Source organism: Dermacentor albipictus, chromosome 2, assembly GCF_038994185.2.
Source record: "Dermacentor albipictus isolate Rhodes 1998 colony chromosome 2, USDA_Dalb.pri_finalv2, whole genome shotgun sequence".
Taxonomy (NCBI): domain Eukaryota; kingdom Metazoa; phylum Arthropoda; class Arachnida; order Ixodida; family Ixodidae; genus Dermacentor; species Dermacentor albipictus.
In genome coordinates this window covers 175012996-175039029 of record NC_091822.1, presented here as the reverse complement: position 1 = coordinate 175039029, position 26034 = coordinate 175012996, and the positions used below count along the sequence as shown (strand labels likewise).

Genomic DNA, 26034 nt, shown 5'->3' with positions numbered 1-26034 from the left:
CTTACTCACCTATTAATTTATTTATTTGTTTTGCACTTCGGCAAGTGTGGAGTCGTCCGACATAGCAGCAGTTGACATGAGACTAGTGGCGCCACCTTTCTACAACCATACGCAGTGCACTGACATAATCGTGGCCTTCGAGATTGCGGAGGAAGCTCTAGCTCTGCGCCAGAGGAGCCTGGGATTTTTTACGAAAACGTGTAAGTTTAAAGAAAAATAGATGCAGGATTTTTACAGATATAGCTGTGCACCAAAAAGGTGTACTGCAGTGTTTTAAAGTGGCAAATTTGATATAGGAATGTACAGGTTACGTTAATTTTTAAAACGTTTACAAGGGTCTTGCGAAATTCCTGCTCACCAGTTAGTGATATACTTCAGAGGGGTGTGTAATACATCATCTTTGTTCGCTTTAGATGTACTTACTAGGTGCAGCTTACAGAAATGTGATATCTCCTTTCATTGCTGACACCTAGAGTTGTAAACTTTACAGTTTCGTTTCTTGAAATATTGCAATTATTATTATTATTATTATTTTGAAGTAAACGGCCTAAATAAAATAAATCAACTTCCTATGATCACTGGATTTTAACTGTTCTCTAAATGTAACAAACCTTATCAAATTCGGTGCAGTGGTGTTTCGCGCGCATATATGATGTGTGAAGTGATTTTCGAAAAGGAGACGGAAGAGATATGTGCAGTGCCGTAACTGTCTCTCACATGAGGACACCTCAACAGCACTGCACAGGGAAGGGGGAATGGGGAGAAAAAGAGGAAGGAGAGAAAGACAGGAGGAACGTGGCAAGGGCAAAAAAAAAAACAAACAGGAGTATGCGAGTGCGGGCCTCAGAGCCGCGCTCTCAAGTGCGTCGCAGTGCAGTAATATAGCACTGCCGAAAGTGCGTGCTTTACGATTGACGAGTGGCATATATGATCATGAATACCTATGATAACCGCACGACGTGTTCCCAGCGTTATTTGCTTTTTTTCTTTTTCGATGGTCGGAGACTTACGGGCAATACCGGTAGACGTTGTGTTCTACGAGTGTGTGTGTGTGTGTGTGTGTGTGTGTGTGTGTGTGTGTGTGTGTGTGTGTGTGTGTGTGTGTGTGTGTGTGTGTGTGTGTGTGTGTGTATATATATATATATATATATAAACCGTGAATACCACCGGCGTGTCCTTATCGTCTGAGGCCTTGAGAGCTATTTTCGTTAGGTAAATACTTTGCCTGCTTTGATTACTGCGGTAATCTAAGCGAGCAAATATTTTTTGAAGCTCTACGCGATGCGTATGCAAGATTCGGAGCATTGATTATACGCGAGCCGCAGGCCCTCGCATAATAAATGTTCCAGGCATAATATGTGTGTTTGTTTTAGTATTATTGTGTTTGCGCACGCGCGCCCCTGAGGAGAAAAAAAAATGACTTTGCCAGATCAGTGTGTTTACGCGAACGTTCACGTCCTCAACCCTTTACGCTTCACGCTCAATCAGGCGAGCATTGTCCAGAGGCATTGTTCACTGGGAACAATACCACTGGCACGTTAGCTGCGCAGTTAGCTCTGTCTCTCTTTCGCCAAATGAGCTTTGTTTTGAACTGAATTAAAAACTTGAGTAACGAGGTGGAGTGGCAGCCATTGCTCAATATGGCATTTAAACGAACATTTCCTTATGAAATGGCATTGTGTTCTGCGAACTCTGCTGTGTCGCTCTTTTTTTTTTCTTTTATCGTTCACCCCGCGTTCTGTCACAAAGGTCTTTCTCTGCATGTGCCCGTACAGTTTGAGTGTGTCCGTGTTTCGTTTCTATTATTATTATTATTATTATTATTATTATTATTATTATTTGTACGTCTCGATTCATGTTTATTTTTGTATTTTCTCCCTCTTCAGAATCTCCGACCTCTGTACCCCTTGTTCTGAAATCGGGCAGGCGTTATGTCCAGAACGGCATTTGCGAGGCAGCTCATTCCGTGCCCCCTTTATTCTTTTTTTTTCATGTGGAATTGTTTTTCTATTTTCAAATTACTCAATTAATACACTTGGCCGGACGCTTATTACGGCGCTAAGCAACAACTATGAAACCTTCACACTGGTGCATTTACCAAGAATTGACAAAGATACGCAGTGTAATGCACACGTGGTAGCAGTAGTTTTCCACCGCAAGATACAGTTGGTTATGATGTTGAAACGACGATGTTGAAGAAAATGGTGATGATGATGATGTTGTGGTAGTGATGATGATGATGATGATGACATGCAACCATTCAAACTATCAAAATTTGTTGGCGAAAGAAAACCTGCGCAGTCAAGGAGTAATGAGTGCCTACGCGGTGGATACGCGCAGCTTCTATTGCAGGTGTGGTGTGGGATACATCGCGTTGCCTCGCGGCTGGCGAAGTGGTCTCCGCACAGCCATCGCCTCTCGAGTGAAACAGCAGCGCTAGTGTCTCCCTTCTCCCCTTCCCTCCCAGATCGAAGTCGTCGCCCGAGAATCCTATTTGCAAGTTAATGAGCGCCGAAACTGGCGGTAGCTTCTCCTTTGTTCGTTCGTCGGCCCTCTGTCGTGCTTCGGTCCTTTTTGATCGTGTCCGCGGGTCCACATTAGCATCGATCCCTCCCTCCCTCCACCGCTTGCGTGTCCCAGAGTTGTGAAAGGAGGGTTGGAAGAGAGGCTAGCAGGTGCGCGCGCGCCGGTCGTGTCCCTGTGGACTGGACGGGAATGGACACCGTGCGCGGTGCGTTCAAACTGCGGAGACGATCTCGCGTAACGTGTCCCCCTCCCCCTCACTTATCTCTTCCCCTCCTTAGATGACCGGTTTCACTTCCCTTTCGTCATCTCTGTTATTCCTGCGCATTGTGTACCTTGCTCTCGATCTATGCAATGAGCCCGCCTGCTTCGATTGCGACGTCCTTGTGTGGACATCTTTCAGTGTGCTTCGCTTTTTCTCTCTCCCTCTCTCTTTTCTCGCTCGCTTCATATCAAAGTGATCTCCGCTTGCGTCCACTATCGCCGGCCACTGCCGCTGTCGTCGTGTGCCGGACGTATGTGCGTCCTAGGCCTCGGCCGCCGTGGCTTTAGCAGCGTCAGCACTTTCTGGGGCCACATGAGGCCACCGCCTCATTTTGAATAGGTTATTTATGTGAGCCAGATTAGACGAGCTACGCCCATCAAGATTATCAATTCTGCGTGCTTTTTTGTCGAGCTTCGTGTGCTAAGCTCGTAGTTCAGTAAGCGATATGTCAACACACACACACACACACACACACACACACACACACACACACACACACACACACACACACACACACACACACACACACTTCTTTCTGTTTTATTGATTCTATTGACTTTGTGTGCACTTTATAAGTGTCTTAATCAGCAGGTTACATTCTGGGGAGATATTGGTGCGCTTGTTGGCTGGCCATTGTTGTAAAAGTGCAGTTGTTGTGGGCACGTGTAGAAACACCGTAAAAAGACAAGCATGACCTCTCGTGTTTGCATCCTTTGGTGTTCGTCTGTGTGTTACAGGCGTGCGCTTTTGCTCTGGGAATCCCATATGCGAAAGTTCAACTCGTATTTATAATGGCGAGAGACATGGTACCTTTACTGTCTCGTCTTTATCTGCCAAACGAGTATTTTAGTGTGATAGTATTGGTTGAAACATGTTGGCGGGCTAGTTGGTTAGAATCCATGGTAGAGTGTATAAGCGCGACTGAACGAGGACGTAGAAATAAACAGATACACAGACACAGAGCTGGAGTGTCAAAGTGGAAAAAAGTGTGTGAAGTGTGGGAAGCTAGTAACGAGGTAGAGGTAGGTCACTTGGCGTGTGTGTGTGTGTGTGTGTGTGTGTGTGTGTGTGTGTGTGTGTGTGTGTGTGTGTGTGTGTGTGTGTGTGTGTGTGTGTGTGTGTGTGTGTGTGTGTGTGTGTGTGTGTATATATTATAGAGAGAGTCAGGACGTGTATGGAGTTAGCTCTTGAACAGCGCTTTGCAATGTGGTTAACGTGGTTTGTATCATGGGTCCGAGACCTCGAAGAGGTGCGACGTGATGCCAAATCCATTTTTCTCGCATTTACTACTAAATTGCCATGAATTTCTCTTTTTTTTGTTTTTCTGGTCTCCGTAAAAAGAAATTTGAGGTGCAACTGGAGGGTACATGTATCCGTTTTCACATATGTTCAGTTGTGGATTATCATTTTTTAACCTGTTTTAACCTTGCGTAATTGATGGTTTGGTCAGAATGAAAACTGTTGAAAAGGCTGTAAATGAGATGCCAGGCAGCAGTGTCTTGAAGGGGAACTTAAGGAAAGTAAAAATAAGTCTTCAGAAAATTAAAATATAAAATAAAAAATATGCAGGTATGTAATACCTCATTGCACATTGAATATACTTGCCTTTATAGAAAGCTTTAAAAAATATAGACAAACTAGAGGGGTAAGCAGAAAACCTATATTGTTCTATGTACATGTTGCAGTTATGTAAGATGACAGTGAGCTCAGCAGGGCAACACGTAAATTGTTACATATGAAATGTCACCGAAAACCTTGTAATGATGTAATAATAATAATAATAATAATAACGCAAACAAAAGGACTTCATGAGATAATAAGAGATATATTCTTGTTATTGTTGTGTGGGTGCAGATTTATTCCTAATGAAACAAAATCATATAGTTTGAAGTCGTATTAACCGTGTGAATAATTGTGTATATTCTCAATGCTCTGGTGTTACATTTATGAAATTCTGTGGGGTGGCTACGAGCATTGATGTGTTATTCTTATATACTGTAAAATCCTTGCACATAACCCCCATAACTTTACTGTATCATGGACAAATTGCTGATGACAATTTTGCCAAAACGAGCACACTACGAGCTCTCATTTCAACATTGGCATTTAAAAAGCATGGAGTATTTCAAGATACCGTTTACAAGTGATATGTTGTTATGTAATATCATAAGAAGCTTCTTATTATATGATTAATAAAAATCGGGCCCCTCAGTTAACCCCCCTCCTTTTCATGTTGTTATGTAAAAAATTTTTGTTGATTGTATCATCTGAGGCTAAAATTTCTGCTCACCACGCAGGTACAGAGCCAAGCAATATGCTGCTGGGAGGTGGCGTGAGGATGCGGACAACCAAGAAGCTGCTGCTTGTGCTAACCCTGTCGGGTGCTGCACTGACACTGCTCTCCTACCTGGCCCGCTGCAGCACACGCAGTCCTCTCAGCGTGGCCGAGCCACTTCTCATGCAGGCAAGTACCATAATGTGCCAGCACCCTGCCTGGCTGCTTAGTCGAATGCGTCTTCGCAGCTACAGCAAAACAGTTTCATGTCTCTCTTGCACACGATGGCACTCATGTGCATGCTCTTACTCATCCATCGCTGCTCCAGTTGTTCATTGACGAACTTATGCTATACTCATGGATGACCTTCTGTGGCAATGAAAGGAATGCTAGGAAGGCAAAGCGTGCACAAATGAGCGCACCTCTAAAAGTAAGTCCCATGTTGGCATCCACATTAGTTTAACCTAAGGAAGAGGAAACATAAGAACTTTATTTACAACAGCGTGGGAAATAAAAATAAGAAAGGACACACCACTGAGTGTTGTTATTCTCTTCGATGTCTCAGAAAATGCGAAACCGACGCACGTGGAAGTTTAGGCCAATTCAGTATCTGCTCCAAGAAACCGAAAGCGCTGTCAAGTGCTGCCGGACTACTTAGCACAGTAACATCTGCAGAAGCTTCACTCCATAGTTCAGATACTATGCACCTTGGTGAAGTCTCTGAGTTTTCTGTGGCGCCATCTAGCATGTACTTGACAAGTGGTGGCTGTCGTCTCCGAGGCTTCAGTGCATACATTTACGTCCTGTTATTTTTTTGATGAACCTTTCTGTTTGGAGTTTATGGATTTTGACACTGTGATTAGTGATTGGACAGGGTTAGTGCGGGGGTCACCTTCAAAGCAAAGCTTTCTTTATGGCGTCTGTCGTGTTAGGTGCTGAGGTTACTGGTGTTGCAGTTTCAATTAGATTGTGGATAGGATGGTGCAGGCTGCGAAGAGGGGAGAGGGGTAATGCAGAGAGGTTGAAGAGGGAGGAGACGGCCTAACTTATGTTGATTGGTTAGTGAAAGCAATAACACCTTCACGCTGCCATGGCGGATCGAGACAGCACACGAGTTGGGGGTGGTGTGATGTATTTACACTCATTCATCTGCATTGGCAAAGGGGTGGCCCACAGTGTCTGTGAGCTTTGCATGAAATATCTTGTTTTAGATTCTTTTTTTAATGATTAGACATGTAGAACGCAAGAGGTTTAGACAAGATTACGTGAATCAGTGCAGACACAACCTTATATCACAAGTATATATTTCCGTGAGTGCAGATCTCGGAGGCACTTATGACACACAAGCGGCTTCATAAACCAGTGCAAGACTTCGTAATAACTTGTTTGCAACATGAATCGAAACAAAATTAAGGCAAAAGATGAACAAGGAAAGCCTCAGGTTAGATCTACCATTTTGACAAAACACTCCTACATTTTGCAAGAAATATAGCAAAAAGAAATAATATGAAAGAGGCATTGCCATTACTCAGCTCTAACATATTCACTTATGTATTTGTTTGTACCTCAGGACAATACGCGAGGGAAAATCGGAAAGTCTTTGCCCATATTTTTTATTAGCCAAAATAAGGCACATACAGATAATTACAAGTATACGTACTATTCTACGTACCTTACACTATTTTTCCACATAGTCCCCGCACCGGTTCAGACATTTGTCACATGGCAACAATAAATTTCAAATGCTCCTGTGGTAAAATTTATCCAGCTGACTGGCGAACCACCGTCATTTTCATGCAAGTCTTCACAGTCTTTTGCGAACTAACACCACCACCTCACACTTCTCAAATCCAGGGCACCTTACCCCATATGTGGACTGCGTTTATCTGTGGATTTTGATGGGCGTTCATTCCTTGCTCCATAGAAAACGAATGACATTTGGTTGTACGTATGCTGTGGACGTGTGAAGCACAACCACAATCTTCAGCAACTGACAGCAGCGCCATGCTGCGGAGCTACTGGCAGATAAGACCAGGCCGGTCCAAGAAAGGTCCACCACTGGGAATGGATATGTTGACTTCGTATTTACAGCCATAATTTGGCTAAAAAAAAGACAGGGGCTGTATGTAGAGGAGGATTGGAATGGTATAGTGGGTTTTCCTCTCCGGCGCTTTCTAGTGGGTTGTAATGGAGCAAAATTGGCAGAGACGTTAGCAAACGACGAAGCTTTATGAAGGCCTCGTTGCACTTAGACAACCGTGAAGTGAGGGGTCTATTGCTTCTTAGTAGCTTCGTCAGGGCCGATATCGTGGCAGTGAAATTGCAGATGAAGCATCTGAAGTAAGAAGGGAGACCTACGAAACTGCGCAATTCTTCGACAGATGTTGGCTTACGGAATTCAGTGATGGCCCGAAGTTTGGCTGGATCAAGGAGTATTACATCCTTGGATACAACATAACCTAGAATTTTCAGCTGCCGAGCTGCGAATCGGCACTTATTTAGGTTTAGTTGTAGGCCAGTGTTTGTTAAACACATCAAAACACACTGGAGCCATTGAAGGTGCATGGTGAAGTCAGGAGCAAAAACTACAACGTCGCCAAGATAGCACAAGCAAGTGTGCCACTTCAACCCACATAGAACTGTGTCCATCATGCGTTCAAAAGGTGCCTGTGCATTACAAAGTCCAAAAGGCATTATGTCATATTTGTATAAGCCACCGAGTATGACAAAAGCGGTCTTCAGCTGATCAGCGTCTGCCATGGGTAGTTTCCAATACCCTGAGCGTAAATCTAGAGATGAAAAGAATTCTGCGCCTTGTAGACTGTCAATGGTGTCTTCTATGTGCTGGAAAGGGTAGACATCCTTGCGAGTGATCTTATTGAGGCGCCGGTAGTCCACACAGAACCTCACAGAACCATCTTTCTTCATAACAAGGACGACAGGGGATGGCCATGGACTGTTGGAAGGTAATATCACCTGGCGGTGAAGCATGTTGTTGACTTGTTCGTTGATTACACGAGGTTCTGCAGGAGATACACGTTACGGACGTTGCCACAAAGGCGGTTGCGAGCCATTGTCAATCCGATGCGTAACAGTTGACGTCCGGCCCATGGAACATTGCCCTACATCGAAAAAACGAAATTGTTCTAAGAGGCACAAAACCTGAAACCGCTGGAACAATGTAAGGTCATCGGCAATAGAAAAACCAAACACTTCACTGGGCGATAAGTCACATAGAAACAGCACTGAGCCCAGTGGAACTAGTACAGTAATGGTCATTGGGTACATCCATAACTTGCACGTCCTCAATCGCTTCTACATTGCCAAGACATTCCCCTCGGAGCAGCATCACATGGTATGGCAGCAGGTTGCAAACGAAAATGGTGCTGGAGCCCTGTGGGATGTCTACTGTCGCAAAATGTAAGAACAGACCTTTCCAAGTGAGGAAGCGGTCAAATGGAGACAGTAGTGCAACAGCGTCTGAGATTCTGCTGCAGTACATGGGCACGACTGTTGACGCATTCAGAGGAACGTGGGAGTAGGCTTACCGTTGACGCCTTCAGAGGAACGTGGCAGTAGGCTTGGACAAGTAGCTTCCCTGAAAGAAATGTTGGTGAGCAGCAAATCTAAAAGCAGCAAGAGTTCTATTTGTGCCTGTGCGCAATGGATGACAGCATTGTGGCGTGAGATAAAATCCCAGCCGAGGATAATGTCATGAGAGCGCGTGGAAAGGACTATGAATTCTATGGCGCATATAACGTCGGCAATGACAACACGAGCAGTGCAAGCAGCTAAGGGGTGAATATTCCGAGGGGTAATTGGAGATTGGACGGAGAGACCTTCATCCTGCAGTGGACAAAAAATAGGTTGTTGATGATGACGATAACGATAACGATTCTGAGCACTGGCTGTGCAGAGCGACAGCCCAGAAAAAGGTGTTGTGACTTTCCAAAGTATACGGCAAAGCTTAGCGTCCATAACACATACGACGGCTCCTGTGTCCACGAGTGCAGATGCGTGAACACCGTCAACAAGCCTGTTGATTATGTTCAAGGGACTGCGTTGAGGACTCTTCGACGGTGTTGCAGCCCTTGCCTCTTGGACTACGACAATCAGTTTTCCACATCACGAGCAACGGGGCGAGGTCGCATCGGCGACAGAGCGCGACAATGAGGAGATGGTGAACGGCGCGTAGTTGGCGTCGGGCGCAAAGTCAGCCACTACTCGGAGCACCACCGACTTTTCACCCTTTTCCTTACTGTACGGTAGGTACCTGTCGCACATCAACACAATTCTACCATACCAGCATGATGCATCTGCATGTGCTCCCATTTCTGCCATGGCAAGACATGCTGAAAAGTACCACGACCTGGCTCGGGTCTTTACCTTCAGTGACCAAGAGCGCCAGAACAGCACTCGTGATGACACCACTTCTGCGCCCACTTTCCTTACTGGCACACTTATGTGGCTCTCAGTTCCTTCCACTGCACCTGGTGGCTCTTCAAAACTGCTACCCAAGTATGAATGGCCCTACGGTGTCGTCGAATGCGCATCCCTGGTCAACTACGTGATCGAACCCGTTGATTGAATCATCTTTGGACATGCGACGTCATGGATGAGACATTGTCAACATCGACCGCCTCAAGACCTACTATTACCCACTCATAGCGACAAGCTGTTATGTCGCTGGGTGGCTCCCTTTTTGTTCGAGGGGGTAGTTGTAGAGGAGGATTAGAATGGTATAGGCGCCCTGCAATGAAGTTTGGCTGCACATCTCATGCCACCTAGCAGCGGCAGCAAGCACCTGCAAGTAGGCTGTCACCGCCATTTCACCATTGACCGTACTGTGCTCAGGCCTGCTTCAAAGCCTCCTTTTCCAATTTTGCAATGGATTCACCACGGCCTCTTGGCAGCTCCTCCGTGGGAAGCGTGAATGAAAAGAACAAGCGCAGATACCGCTGCATTAACGATTGTCATAACCACGAAGGGGGTGTCGGCATCAAATTGTACCGCTTCCCTTCAAAACCGTGCGAAGCAACCTGGTGGCTGGAGTGGATCGTTGCAGTTCATGTTGCTCTTGCAAATTTCTGTTAAATGAACTAAGGCATAAATGTAAAACGAAAAGAAAAGTACCAGCAGGCAGCATCCGTAAATACGCACAGTAAAGTGACAACTGCATAAAAATGCGTGAACTGATTCCCACTGTTGTAAATTGGTTTAGATAGTTTAGATAGCCAAGATCAAGGTGTGACTGCTGGAACTGGGCTTATCCATGCCGGTGTTTCCTTGCACTTAAAGCAACTGAACTAAGGTTGCAGTGCACCGCAGCACACATTGAGTATTCGCAAATTACCATTTCTCTCACACACGCTAGCGTACATCTGTTCAGTCATTGCGTTGTTTAGTCTCAGCTTATTGCTCTCTATTATGTTAAAATGGTGATGACCTCTCACATTGGAGCCCAAATGACAATACTAGGATATGCTCGAGGCACTTTGTCAACGGAGAAAAAAGCACTTACCTGCCAATTCACAAGAACTTCTACAATTGTGAGGTGCAGGGCATGCTCCAAGTAATGAAGCCACAAATGACAGTTGAAAAACATCTACGGCCGTATTTGCTCGCCTTAGGGGCATAAAATAATGATTTGTTAGCTTCCTTTGAGTTCGACGTTGTGAACATGCTTGCTTTGTTGTGACAAACACTTCACGACCTGCAGTCGTTGTTTAGTAACTGTGGTGTCGGGTTGTTAAGCACAAGGTCACAGGATCAAATCCTGACCACCATGGCTGCATTTCGATGTTGGCAAAATGCGAAAATACCCGTGTACTTAGATTTAGGTGTGTGTTAAAGAACCCCAGGTGGTCCAAATTATTCCTGAGTCCCCCACTACGGTGTGCCTCATAATCAGATCATGGTTCTGGCACGTAAAACCCCATAATTTAATTTAATTTAAGCACTTTGCTGTCATGTCCGTGCTGTTTATTTCTTTGGCACAATATACATAGTTTTAGTCGTAAATTTGACATCCTATCTAAAGCATCGGTGGTCCAAAATGGGTCTCGATGTCTTCGATTGTTAAAACCGCAATTTAGAATGACTAGCACGTTTCAAATGAGCGCCGCAAAAGCATGCCTCCGTAGCGGTGGCCGCCTCGGTGTTTCGCGGAACTGTCACGGTGGCGCTGACAGCTGAGCTGATCACTGTGCCAGCTGACCATTTGAATGTCGCCTATAGTGGGTTGTCCCCTCCAGCACTTTCTAGTGGGTCGTTCTCTTCAGCACTCTTGCTTGGAAAACCCTGCTCGTGCAGGAGTTTGTGCCCTTCTCTAATGGTTGGTCCCGAACGGTGGGGACTAATAAACGCCTTTACAGGGCAAAGACTTTCCGATTCGCCCTCGTATATACCGCTGTAGTGGGCACATGTTTTGTTCCTTTCTTGACTCATTCATATTTATAGTACAATTGCAAACGTCCGACGTTTGCAGCAGTTGCATTCCTTAATGAAATTGGCGAGTGAGTTTAAGCCTACAAAAAGCATTCTCAGTGAAAAGAGCCCCTCACCAGGCGCCATAGCAAATTTTGGGTATACACTGAAAGTTGTTACGTGTCCTCTAAGGAGTGTTTTGCCGCAAAAATTATTCAAATCGGCTCATTGATAGCCGAGATAGAAATATTTCAGTGCCGCGAACCCATGATTTCATGAGGAAAGCTCCACTGCATAGCGAGACACACTCTTCACTTGCCCCGTCTAGCCTCCACAAGCAAAATTCCTCCTGCGTTCTCCCATACCGGACCTCGAGGATAGCGTGGCACATACGTCACATGCCCCGCCTTCACGTATTTTTTTTCCCCTCTTCTTTTTCGGTGCTGCAAACGAGCTGTTGTGGTTGTCTGGTTTCGTGCAGCGCACAATTTTACACGCTGTACACAAGGACACATGACTAGCGGTATAGTTCAATGCTACACGAATACTGAGGCAGAACAAGCAGATCGCAGAGCATGATTATGTGCTGGAACATAGTAGAAAATGGCATAGTTTCGGCAGCTGCGCACGACCATGCGAAAAAGCAGACGAAAGGGAAGTACATCTCTCTTGCTTCGGTGGGACGTGAAACAAAAAACTCACAGACATTCCGTTTGTGTGTTTTATTATTTCTTTGTGTGTTTTATTATTTTTACTTCAATTCATTAATTCAAGCAACAGATCACACAAATAACAGATGGTGCCTTGAATAATTCTCAAAGTCACGTGTCACCATGAGCGACGTCACACTGAGGACCTGAGTACACGAGGGACACGAGTACGTCACCGTCAGGCTTGGCGTGCAGCAGCAACGAAGTGAAGAGAAAACGGCGCTCAGATTGAAATTTCAGACCTTGCCATGGCAAGTACAGTCCAGCCCACATATAACGAACTTGATCGTCACGTGGCATTTGTTCGTTGTATCCAAAGTTCGTACTAAGTGGACCACCTATAATACGGGAAAAAAGAGCAAGCGAGACGAAAGTTCACTTTATTTTTGAAAAAAGTCCGTGATGCATGTCTGCTTCTTCAAAGCTGATCGCATCACTGCCGTTTCTAATTTTTACAGCGTGGTAGTATGTTCATCGCCAAGGCCTCTGCTGCACACGAGTTCCTTAAGCGACGCGATGTAACCGATCGCAGTTGAAGCGTTCACAGCAACCGGCGGTAGAGCAGCATCCTCGTCATCGTCCTCGTCGGTCTCTGAGCAGTCAGGAAGGGCTCGCACTTCATGCACAATAGCTTCATCAGTGCATGGCTGTGCAATGTCGCCGCCGTCATCAGCAGAAACGAAATCGTCCCAGGCAACGTCAGGTCCGGCTAGCTGCGTGTCAACGACGCGTTGCCACAAGTCCTCGTGCGACCGGCCTTCCGGTGGGTGATCTATGGCGTCCTCGGTGCCTGGGCCCATAAAACTCGCCTTGTGGAAGCAATTTTCTATGCACTCCGCGGTGAGTTCCATCCACGCCGCTTTCAACATGTCCACGGCGGCAAGCAAGCTGATGCGAACTGGCATGGCAGCATCAATCGCGATCAACAAGCATTGGATGACGCGCCGCCGGTAGCACACCTTGAACGCATGAATGATGCCCATATCCAGCGACTGAATTTTGCAGGTTGCATTGGGAAGCAAGAAGAGCACTGTCACCACACTCAAGGAAGGCTGCACATTGTGCGCCGCACAGTTATCCAGCACGAGCAGGACCTTCCTGTTTTTTTGTGCCATGTCGCGGTCGAACTCGACAAGCCACTCGGCAAATAAGTCACGACTCATCCAGGCTTTTGTATTGTTCCTGTAGCGTACGGGCACGTAGCTTCCAAAACATCGTGGCTTACGTGACTTGCCAATGACAAAAGGCAGGCGCCGGTCACTGCCGTCCATATTGACACACAGAAGAACGGTTATGCGCAACTTGCTGTTCTTCCTTCCTGCGCACTTGCCGCCTTTCAAGGCATGCGTTTTAGATGGCAACATCTGATAAAACAACGCAGTCTCGTCAGCATTGTAAACGTCCTGTGGATCATCGTGTCAGGGGAACACAAAGTGCGCGAAATTCGCCTGCCCATGGTTCGCAGTCCAGCGAAACCGCACCAAACACCGCCGGCTCGGTCAACTACAGGGGCCCGACAGCTTCGCGTTCGCTCTAACCGAGTGTTGAGGCCACAACAGTTCGTTCCATGTGAGACACTGTGCCATTGCCCCAATATATATTTTGACGGTAGCACCGCCCTCGTTCGTACTAAGCGAGCATTCGTTATATCTGTGGCTGTTATAAGTGGGCTGGACTGTAGCAATGTAATTTTTTGCAAACACGATCGTTAGTGCGCATTGTATGCTCGGCTCTTGTCAGCTCAAAATGGCCAGACCTGGTGAGGGGCCCTTTAAGCATTTCAGCCTAGACCACCGTGGCCTAGACTGACCAAAGCAGCTCAATATACAAGTGTATGTTAAGCGTTCATAAGGCAATGAGCTACTGGTGATGTCACGGGGTGCCTACCATCAGGGAGAAGCTGCAATTTTTGAGGGATTTGTTAGTTATGAAAAATTGAAGGGAAAAATGGAATTCTCACCCCAGTTGCTTTTAATCAAGGAAATTGGTAACAACAGTGGTTATGATGAAGCTTGTTGTATCACAGAAGGAAGTGGAGTTTTCAAATGAACCTGTGCAATCGTCAGATAATGACCTGGTGTTTGAAATACAGTAAACCCCCGTTAACTCGAAGCTTTAAAAACCAGAAGCAATTTCGAAATGAGCTGAGTTCCGACATAAGCGATATCACGAAAATAGAAGCCGCCCATTGACCATATGAAGACTTTCCAAAATACCGTTAGTAATACATTCGGTTACTTTTGAGTGCATCGGCACCGGAAACGTCGGCATATATGGGCACCGGCGTTAATGGCACTGTGCCAAGACAGCATGCTTGGCGTTATACATATTACCATAGTAATATGTATATTTGAAGCTAGTCATTCGGGCATAACCGTTTTAGGGCATCCAGAAAAGGCTAACGCTGATACTTTCTGCATAGTAACGAATTCCGGAGAAGTTAACTTCGAAAACGGAAACTACGGAAGAACACAATTGTCACGCCTTTAGCGGACGCCCACTATGACATAGCATTTACTCCTCACCATCGTGCAAGCATGGAGCAAGTGTTTTTATCAAACTGTGATATTGCTGAGACACTGTGAGCTTGTGTGCTGGCTTCTTTCGGGCGCAGCATGTGGTGGGCAGATCGCGCCTGCCCAAAAATGCTGATCATCTTGCCCGAGGTCACGATTAATACCCTGTGACCGCTGATCCACTGGCAGCGTCTTAAATGAGAGGGGAAAAAAATCTGAACGACTCCTAGCATAGTGCTGTCAAAGTGGGAGCAAGCTGCCGAGCAAATGCATGTGAGCAGTGGTAAATATATAAAGGGTACGTGAAAAATGTTCCAATAGCCAGGTGAGCTGATACTTCAAGATTAAAAAAGAAAGAAAAGAAAAACATTGAAATATATCAAGGGGGAAGATAACCAAGGGGACCGTGGCCTGGTGCGCGTCTGGTCAACATGGTCTGGTGCAGCTAGCGAGCTGCTGCTGGGTAAAACGGGAGCGCAAGCGAGGCTGCCAATGTTACCCCGCTGCTTTCTTCCTGGTAGTTTCAAAGTGGAGATTTCCAGGGCCCAGCGCAATTAGCTTTTCGAGATAACAGGTGAAATACAAGTCGGCTGATGCCACGAAAGGGAAAAAGAAAGATAAAAAAGATCTACTTAACCAATATTTTGCGATATCAGAGTTGGAGTTAATGAAGGTTTAGCTGTATCATGAAAGACCTGATTCAGTAAAATCTGATAGTGCATCCCACTTGATTTACAACTTACAGGTTGTTCAAGATTATGGGCTGGCATAGTCATTGGCAAGCTATAACCCACACTTTCTCTCCTCGCACCTGAATATTCAATGTTACAGACTGCCAGGGAATTTTCATACAAACCCTCAGAAAGAGCCTATAAAGGTTAGAGAACTTGAATATGCCAACACTCTGTGTCATGATGTGACAGAGAGGTTCTAAGGTATCATCTTATCCCTATATTAAAACATAGCCTTCTAGAAAATTTTTGGTGGTCCGCCAGTGTGAGAAAAAAATACATACTTGCACGCATAGGAGACCACCATTCACTGTAAATCATGGATTGTTTATGGTATTGCCAGATGATCACTTTGAGCAGCCACGTAGCAGGAGCTTCTAGTCCTGTACACATGCTGTTGCCTTTGTTTTGTGCAGGCAGACACGAGCGGAGGCATCAGCTTGGGAGCCAGGGGTAAGGCACACCTAGCACACGAAATCAAGTGTGTCATAAATGACGACTATGCTGTACCCTGTCGGAAGGAAGGACCAGAAGTGTATGTGCCATTCAGCTTCGTGCGCAAGTACTTTGAAGTGTATGGCAAGATTGCCTATCGGGACGGCAAGGAGGTGCTTGACTGGCAACACAGCTACTCCAAGGTTATGGCACCGACCGCCCCGTACCACACGGCTGGGCCTTTCCTCTGGTTCGAGAACTACAATGTGGCTGTCCGTGACCGGGTAAAATGCATCAGTGGAATGGAAGGCAAGCCTGTTACGTTGTTTTTCATGTTTGCGTTATCGACATGCTCAGGCTGCACTGTGCAAGTGTAAAGTGTGTATTTAGTTGCTCAGGTTAATTTGTGGCTTCTTTCTCAGTGACGGAAGTGCTGCGCCAATGGGACGAAGGAAATCCTGCTACATGCTGCGCCAAATTGGTGTTTATCACAGGTGTTGTGCCAGGCCTGTGCCAACACGCACCTGTTCCGAATCGGGAATATTTTGCGTGCGCGAGAAGGTGTCGTGCATCAAGCCACCATCCTTCGCGACTAACCCTCACACACTTTCCGTCACAGATACCGCATATATGGCACGCGGCCGCCATCTTATCTCGTTTGGGCATTATACAGAACCTCACGACAACGTTGACGCCAATGACAACCGCGGGAATTCACCTGGAGTGCCCATAGAAATGCTATCGAAATTATAATTATGTTATGTAATTATGATGACACACAATTATGATGGCACAGTAGCTCGACGCGCCTTTCTCGTGGTCACTTAGCAGTATATTGACAAATGTGTAAGACGTATTTTATTTCGACTAAGGAGCCCCATCATAGGAAAGAAACAACCGAAAACGGTACACGGAGGTAAAATTAGTAAAATTGCATCTTAGTATAATACCAGATATTGAGTGCAATGTTTCATAAAGTACTAACTTGTACAGTGCTTCGTTGCACCAGAGCAGTAAGTTGCTGCTCCAAAGCATTCTTTTCTTGCTAAAAAAAAAAAATCTTTCTGCTCCAAAAGCATACATTTCTGTTCCAAACTGCGATTTTTCCTGCTCCAAAAGTTGCTCCAAAGAACCAAGTGCCACTTCCGTCACTGCTTTCTTGACATTTCATTTCTTGTTATGCCCTTCCCACCCCCCTTGCATACAACTACACCTTGTGGGGCTCTTCCAAGGCACCACTTGTCAGCTTGGGGTCATGTTGTCGAAATGACAGATGTTGCAGGTGCATCTAAATTAGTTGAAAAGTATATTATGCAAATGTAATGTCCACTGTCTAGCGAAGTGCATTGTTGTGTGAGTAGGCGCATATTTGGGTGCTAAAAACGAGCACAAAATAACAGGTATTAGTGTGGCCTTGCACACCACTTTGCGCTTGTCTCCAGTGTTGATTTCTTGCTTCTTCTTTTTTTTAATTCCACCCATTTCTTTAACTGGTTTCATATGAAATGACACATCAACTTATCTTTTCTGCCAAATACACTTACATTTGTGGAAGGCTCTGTAGGGGTTACTCTACATTTTGCCGCAGACAGAAGCACGCAGTGATGGTATCCCCAATGTTGTGTATGAATGTGGATGCATCAGTTGCTTATATATAGTACATAAGCACAGCAGTAATTGCTGCATCAATCATTATTCATGTAGAATGTGGTCCATTCTTAGGAGTACTTAAGTAATAGAAAAAATGGCAGTATAATGATAGTGTTACCTCAACTCTGCCAGAAAGGGGTGCGTTATGTGTTTGTGTTTGTGTGTGTGTGTGTGTGTGAGAGAGAGAGAGAGAGATAGAGAGGGGGGAGAGGGAGAGAAAGAGATCTAAGCTGGGTGCAATCAGTTGCAGAATGCTTTCTAGGTAAGTGTTCTTAACAGCGGACCACACTGTATATGTGGCTTCTGTAAAATTTAGTGAACTTACATGCAGAAGCACTGTAGCATAAGACACTGTAAACACTAGTCGTGATTTCTAGCATTTGGTATGTGGCAAACTTACATGACATCAATTTGTTTAAAGTGGGATCCTAAACTAACTATACACCTAGCATGAAAAGACAACCTTGGCAATGGATCAGATCAGCCTATTACAGTCTGGGCATGGTTCGTTGTAATATTTACTGGACCGTACATTAAAGCGACACTAAGTCAACATGGACTAGTTAAATACCATTCCAGGAACCTCACAACGTTTGTTTCATGCCAAGAAAAGACTTAGTGTACAAGAAAATTGCATCTGAAGGGTCCGAATAACTCTTTCATAATTAAAATCTCCCACCACCCAACCGGGGGAGTGGTGTGCATACACCATCACCACCCTTTGCTGCTGTCGGTGAGTAAAACGGCTCGCGACAGGCGGTGGTACTGAGGCAAGACAGATGAAATACAAGACAGAGTGGTGGATTCACCGCTGCAGCTGCTTTTTGGTCAAGTGGTGCAGACTGTTCGGGCATCCCATAACATCACATAGAAGTTGAATTCCCTGCTACTTGCAGTTTGTGTGAGTTTCGAAAGCCAGCAACACCAGCGCAGAACTACGCGATAACGAAACTACTGAAATGCCAAAGCGTGGGCAGCGTGGAGTCGAGCGAAAACGAAACCTTTAGACCGCCCGCGTCACTGCCAAGAGTAATTTCAATGAGTTCTTTTTTCTAAAAACGAAATAGAACAGGACAAGTAGCATTTTATTCAGTCTTATAATATAGTACAAGGATGTTTTTTGCAACGAGTGGTTCAGTACTAGTGACACAATTTAACTGAGCAGTGCTTTCGTCATTGGGCAAGTACTTGAATGTTCCGGGGGTGTCTCTTATCATGTACTCCATTTACCTTAATTTCTGGATTATAAGGCTCTGTTCATTGTAACATTGACCCCTTAGAGATTATAGAGGACTAATCTATTACTTTAGCTTGACTTAATATTTGCCTTTACTGTCCGTTTAAAAAGATACGCCATGAAAAGAGGCGATCCAAACAATTGTGCATGCAGGATTCCAGAATCAATCTCGTGCATTTTCTGTGACTGTCCTGATTATTATGGTACTGAATGGCAGACAAGACACTCAGTGCCAAATTTTCTCATTTGGACGACCAGCGTCTTTTGGAGCAGAAGATTCTAGGCACATGGAATGATGCTCAAATTGCATTGCACACAACAAAAACATTTGTGACACTTTCAGCCGAAAGTAGCTTCAAGAAGGTGGAGCAGAAGGAAACAACTTTATTGACATCAAAAACTGGGTCAGGTGAGAGGTGGGGGACGGGAAGAGGAAGCTGGAGAGCCTTCAGGCCGCTCTAGGTGGCCGAAAGTCCTTGTGGTTCGGCGGCCCCTATGGCTCTATTGCCTGAACCATCAGCTTCAACAGTGCTTACAAGGCTCCCACATGTTGTCATGTGCTAGTGCTTCATCTTTTCCTTCCACCCTGATCATCACTCATCTTATTTCTGTCTTCCATTTTCCCTGGTGTAGAGTAGCTGGCTAGGGCAAAGCACACATTATCGCAGAAAAAGTAAAGGCCAGCCGCCCATTTCCTATAACAGCTGACACTGGACTTTTCTTTTTCAGTAGGCTGTACCTTAGGTCAACCTCTCTGCTGTTATTATTGAACTTTTTCTCTCTCCCACAATCTTTTGGGTGTATGGACATTGTGAGCATAACTGTACTTTGACACGTTGTCATTGTCATCTGCATTCTCTCTATCTCTCTCTCTCTTTTACGGGTCATAGTGGCTTAGCAGCAATGGCATTCTACTGCTGAGCAGGAAGTTGTTGGCTTGATTTCCAGCCACTGTGGCCATATTTTGATGAGGCCGAAATGCAAAGACGCTCGGGTACTTAGGTGCATGTAAGGTAAGGTATCCCAGCTGGTCAAAATTAATCCAGAGCCCTCCCTCCACTACAACACCTCTCATAGCCCCAGTGTTGCCTTGAGGTGCTAAAACTTCGCAAATCAGTCAATCGACTCCTTCCCTTCCCTCCCATGTCCACCTTCCCTACATAGAGCGGAAGGCTGTAGATAAAGCTTCTGATAAACTCTCCACCTTTCACACATTATTGGTTCATCTAGAGCCAGTCATAGTAAGTACAATAAGTCATTCATTTCACATTGCAACATGTTCAAGTTCTTTTTCAAGCAAAGCTTGTATTGCCTCACTCGTGTTGGCGTCGCTGTTGCCGTACGGAAAAACTCAAGCCACGCGGAAATAAAATTGCTTATCGGGCTGTGGATTCGAACTACCTACCTCCGGGTTGCAAGACCACCACGCTCACCAATTCAGCCATTGTCGGTTCACCATACACGTCCTTTAAAGCGGGTTTTTATATGCATGAAGAAGCAGATGCAGCACAAGGTGAGAGCCAATCACAGTTGTCCCCTTCCTCCAGAGAAAGTAAAGGGTATGATCGCATATTCGCTTGCCTCGCACCCGCCGTTTCTCACCAGTTCAGGCCCGGCAGTCAGATGGGGAGGCCGCGTTTGGTTTGTGCAGGCTGTGTTGAAAAAAATGTCAGTGTGAGCGGGCCACACATCATGCGCTCAGCTGAAGAAAAGGCAGCGTGTCATGAATGCTGCCAGGAAGTCGCTGGAGAAAAGGCTTATCGTGGACGTGCCGACCTTGCCGTGAGGGAGCGCGAAGCCAAGGCATTACGACAACAAAGAGCCGTGCATCCTGAGCTTTACTTGCACCCCTGTTCCCGGTAGGGGAAGGGTTATCATTTCTTTCCTGCATCTGTGGAGCCATCAAACAACTTATCTAGTTCACTTGTTAATGCTGACAGTGTTGGTGCTTTTGAAGATAAGTTAGAGACATCTTATGAATAATAATGTTTATATAATGTATCAATGTTTATTGATACTCTAGTATTTTAATGATATTTCCCTGCAACTCAGGATACCAGCAATTTAATTGGTCTTGTATGATCATCAAAGATTATGTATAGTAAATTATACCCATCATGACAGGTTATGTAATGGTGTGTTCATTTGCTCATTGTAACAATCTATTTTCCAGTGTTTACCCTGTGGTCCACTGCCTATAAGATCCTGAAAAAGGCTTACAGTATTTCCAAAGAAATGAGTAGTACGTAACAAAAATTATGCAGCTCCCATGCACTGTGGGAATCGATGTAAGCGAAGCGTTCCGTGCTGGATGCTTTGATTGACGATAATTAGTGGTGATGTTGATGGCTAAAGCTTAATTTCTTTAACGTTTAGTCTAACACAAGAATGGTGAGTTGATGTTAAACGTTACCTTGCGGGCACCACTGCTGTTTAGCTGCATAGTACACAGAACACACAGGGAGAGGTGTTTGCTTAAGGCGTTGTTCTGCGCCATATTTCATCTGAGAGGGATGAGCATATTCATTGCCTCACATGGCACATCGAATTGTGGCAGAAGTATTAAACTTGAATTGGATTATGGAGCCATGCGTGCCAAAACCACAGTCGGATTATGAGGCACGCTGTAGTGGCAGACTCCAGATTAATTTTGACACCGTGATGTTCTTTAACGTGTCCCAAAATCCAAGTGCACGTGTGTTTTCTATTTCGCCCCCGTCGAAATGCGGCTGCCGGTGCTGGGATCAAATCCATGGCCTCCAGCAATGCCATAGCCACAAAGCTAATGCGGCGTGCACAGAAGTATTGATTTGACGATTGACTGCTTCCGTAGTGTGATCTGGACCCTGCGGTGCGCTTTAATTAATGCGGCTCTGCTTCTGCACACCCTGTGTAGTTTGTCCGCTTGACATATTTGCATGGTGTTTATTTTTCAGACATAGCATAAACGTACTGTACCGTACCTTAACTTAAGCGTGTCTAGTCTCCCTGCAACTGCAGTCATGTAGTAGTAGAGCTTGCTTGCCTTCTCGGGTCACCTCCCCACCCCCCACCCCCTCTCCCTGGTATGAGAGCTGCCTCTTCTCCTCCCTCTTCCCTACAGTTCTATCTACGTCCCCTTCCCCTCTGGACTCGCACCTTAGTAGAAAGGGAAGCTGCAATGATTCTGAAGGGAGTCGGGGATAATTACAGCTGTCAAGAGCCTAATGTGGAGTCAACCCGCCATGGTTGCTCAGTGGCTATGGCGTTAGGCTGCTGAGCACGAGGTCGCGGGATCGAATCCCAGCCACGGCGGCCGCATTTCTATGGGGGTGAAATGCGAAAGCATCCCTGTGCTTAGATTTAGGTGCACGTTAAAGAACCCCAGGTGGTCAAAATTTCTGGAGTCCTCTACGGCGTGCCTCATAATCAGAAAGTGGTTTTGGCACGTAAAACTCCATAATTTTAATGTGGAGACGGTCAGGGAGTTCCAGAAGGCATTGTGCACATTTGACATGAGGGGGGGGGGGAAACGAGTTTCTAGCGTCACCTTTCCTCTCTGACTGGCTCCTGTCATGTATGCACACGCTGTGACCCCCTGACACCATAGTGTGCCTGACAGCAGCAGCAGCAGCAGCAGTGGGAAAGTTGAAGGAAGAGGGCAAAGAAGGCTTCGCTTTATTAAATTATAATCTTATTTCCCATTGGTGCCATAGAGGAAGGTTGTTGCACAACACGAGTGATGCAGTTTTTGATGAGTCCCTTGCATTCTGCGCAGGTGTACCCATCTCAACGCAATGGGACCCCAAGGGCCATTTCTACCCTGTACAGATTGCACAGTTTGGGTTGAGCCACTTCAGCAAGAACTTGACGGAGCCACCACCATCTGTGGCTCTTCTCGAGAATGGCGTGCGCAGCCAGCACGGCTCCTGGGTTGCCTCCTCTAGGCTCAAGGCAAGCTACTCGAGGCTCCGTGACGACGAAACTGAGGGGCATGTCTTCGAGTTTCGGACCAGTGGTAAGAGTTCCATTTTCTAGTTTTTATTGAGCTGCAAGAGCGTGAGCAGAAGCAGGCTGTTACTTCTACATTTTGTTTTACAGCAGTGGATTAATATTAAAGCACCTCTAAAGAAGGTTATAAGGTTAACCTGAATCTATACATTTTCGAAGTAGTACTAAAAAGGTTTCTCTTACCATATGCAAAGATTTAATAAGCCATAAACTGCACAAAAACAAAGGGCTATGCCCCTTTCAACTTCTTGCACCAGCTTTTCATGGTCATGGATTTTGATGGTATGTTTTCATGTCGCACAATTGTTTATTTACAGAAAAAGGAATACATTGCCTTCTAAATGAGCCTAAGAATACATCAAGGAAATTATTCTTCCACCAGTCTAATACCCCTGACACACGGGCAAAACTAAAGTCCTTTCCAGTAAACCCCTTTTGCTACTCTGAAGGACCCTTTGCAGAAAGGAGTTGCGCCGATGACACACGGCACCGCACTGAACTTCTTTACATAGTTCCTCAGATGAACGCCGCAAGAAAAATAACGCTGGCTGTTAAAGCCACAAGAGAGAAAACATGCTTAAAAAGCTGCGTATTTAATTACGCTTAGCTACTGTAAAACCTAAAAATATATTTTTTTCATTGTTGATGGCTAATAATGCTTATAGTCGTTTATTTTATTCGTGTTCTTGCGTTGTTAGCAGCCATTTAACTTGGCCCAGCAACTATGTGCAGCCGGTGTTTTGCTGTGCGTGCTGTTCATTTTGGTGATGCCCACGTTTCTGTCGTCCTTTTTCACGTCTTTGTCGTCCCTTCCTTTGTGCGCGCAGACGTAACGCGTTTTATTCAATATGTTATTCCAACAACTGTGGTTTCTTCTGGGTATTTCCTTCGGGCGCTGATTGTGCAGTCTCCATCTCGCGACGTGAACACACTACATGAGCGCAGCAAACGACGACGACACTGCCGGAATTCGACATGGTGGCACTAGCGACGTTATGCGAGCGTTTGAGAGTATAGCTAGAGGAAATCTTCACTATCCGACAAATTGTATTACTGCTAACAATTAAAATGCTTTCTCAAGGTAAAAAAAAAAATACCTATGGACACTGTAGTCGTGTGGCAGGTTTCCTTCTTTTGACGAGTTGTGCACGCTGTGTGCGAGAGTAACTCCTTTTCCGCTCGTAAAGTAGTTGCGCAATCTCCTTTCCCGAAAAGGAACCTTGCCGTAAAGGAGATAAACCTTTGTCGTGTGTCAGTGCACTTGAACGCCTTTCCGGTAGATGTCCCCTTACCTAAAGGACTTTAGTGTGCCCGTGTGTCAGGGGTATAAGCTGGTTTAGTGCCGTTATTTTATGTCCCTTTAAGTCACAGTGTTGGGCATTATGTTGTAACTTCGTCAAGGGGAATAAAGTCTCTTTAGTGCATGTCAGAAGAGATGCAATCAATGATGTGTGCCGCATTTCATAGAAATTTGTACAGTTGACTGAAAACTTTTATGGACCATGGGATCTGAGGAAAATCTGGTTATCTCCACAGCCTCACAACGCAGCTTAGTATTTGTATTTCCAGCCTCTACAAGTATATGCGGCCAACATTGTGACGAGCAGTTCTACTGGCTTTGTTACAGGCTGCTCCAAAGTTCAACGTTTTTCAAGACCCCGTGGTTCATAAGCTTTCCTCGTTGGGTGTACATTCACATAGCCAAACTGTGTTACTGCATGCCATGGAGTCCCCGTTAAATAAGTGTATGTGACATAACCAGAAGATTATCGATCATAAATTAATGGCATAACAATGGGAAGCACCACTTGCCTCCGCAACCCTTCCTTATTGGTACCAGAAACTTTCCTGTATGTACAGTAAAACCTCGTTAATACATAGTTGGTGGGGATCAGGGATCAGGTATGCACTAAGCAATGTACTTATTAACCGACGATGGCACATGAATGACATTAAATGTGTTATTCCTCACTCCAACACAAATGCAGACAAGCTTTATTTGCGAGGTAGCAGAAAGTGTGTGATTTTCACTTGCCGCCGCCGTAGCGGCTTTGCAGCGATAATGGCATCCTCAAATTCGGCAAGGCCGCGAGCCAGTTTCCACTACATGACGATCAATGCACTAGCCGTGTCGGATACAGGAGGGCCATCATCCACGCCTTCCATGACAATGACGTGAAAGCACAGAAATCTATAAGAGTAAAAAGGACGTCATGGCTACCACATGTTGACGTCACTATCGGTGGCGACTGCAGTTCAGGAAAGGGCCACGCCCCGCAATTTTGCTATCTATTGTGTGCAGGCACATTTTGCCGATTCCAGCCTTGTACATGCTGAAAAACTAAGTAAATACAGTACTACGCACTAACTTTTCGGCATGCATTAAGCAACTACTGCTTGAGTAGTCAGCCAATACATTAGGTTCAATGGTGACAGGGCAGAGGATTCCTTACGACTATATCTAAATGGAAATTAATGACTAAGTGGGTATGTAATAATGAGGTTTTACTGTATTTATTGATGCACTTTTCATCCTATGTATCTGTGCAGTTCACAGGCAGATTTGCACAGTGATTTTAGCTAAGGGCTTTTGAACTGAATTCAAAGATTTTAGCCTTGAAAAGGGGAATTTCTAACTAGGAAGCTGCACTTCAAACAGACAATTTATCAAGTTCTTTTTATTTAATTGTGATTTCAGCAAGGGTAAGCCTACTAGCATACTTCTTGTGCATTTGTAAATTGCATTGCTAATGCCGTTGTTTCCCCTTCTGGTTGGTCGGCCTTCATACTAAACCGAAATGCCAAAAAAATATCAAGCATCTTGCCTCGACAGTGGTGTTTTTGATGCACGAAGGGGACAATGCTGCCACTCTTCTTGGCAGCTTCTAAATGTTTACCGCTCGCTCAGCTTTTTGGTTAGACATGAGAAAAATTTAGTTCTGTTTATGCTCATATTATTTTTGTTTGTTTTGTTTTTGTTGCTTTTTCTTCCAACCACTCTGCAGTAACATTAAACTATGCATCTGTACCGTTGTGTGTTTAGTATGTCCATAGTGGGCATCATCTCGTCTCTCATGAAACATGGGGAGTAGCATGCCCAGCTGTCAGCTAGGCTAGCAACTCTAGTTTGTAATTAAAGTCAGCATCCCTCTCATATCTCACTGCTTCAGTAATTCAATCATACAGCCTCTTTTACATTTGTGAAAGCCTTTTTTTTTTATTGGGCTTGTAGCGCAGCTCAGAAAGAGCAAAAAGGAAGGTGGAAGGGGTAATGGA

The 26034-nt window shown here is 45.2% G+C and overlaps 2 protein-coding genes across 7 annotated transcripts in view; one reads left to right on the top strand and one right to left on the bottom strand.

The window, feature by feature from the left end:
- Hsepi (D-glucuronyl C5-epimerase) overlaps positions 1-26034 on the top strand; it is a 101342-nt gene that overhangs the window by 61061 nt on the left and 14247 nt on the right. For 4 of the 6 annotated variants that reach the window (XM_070534451.1, XM_070534454.1, XM_070534453.1 and 1 more), the window contains exons 2-4: positions 5086-5256; positions 15867-16190; positions 22526-22765. In XM_070534451.1, coding sequence (XP_070390552.1) covers positions 5103-5256; positions 15867-16190; positions 22526-22765 — 718 coding nt within the window. In that variant the 5' untranslated portion in view covers positions 5086-5102. Of the gene's footprint in view, positions 1-115; positions 201-2676; positions 2732-5085; positions 5257-15866; positions 16191-22525; positions 22766-26034 lie in introns of those variants that run through there. The other 2 variants (XM_070534452.1, XM_070534450.1) reach the window with 2 other exon arrangements.
- Positions 12652-13563, bottom strand: LOC139055617 (tigger transposable element-derived protein 6-like). The gene has a single exon (XM_070533154.1). It carries the CDS (start codon positions 13561-13563, stop codon positions 12652-12654), a length of 912 nt encoding a protein of 303 aa, XP_070389255.1.

Coding starts and splice junctions, on each gene's coding strand:
- LOC139055617 (XM_070533154.1), bottom strand. CDS start 13,563: ATGTTGCCATCTAAAACGCATGCCTTGAAAGGCGGCAAGTGCGCAGGA.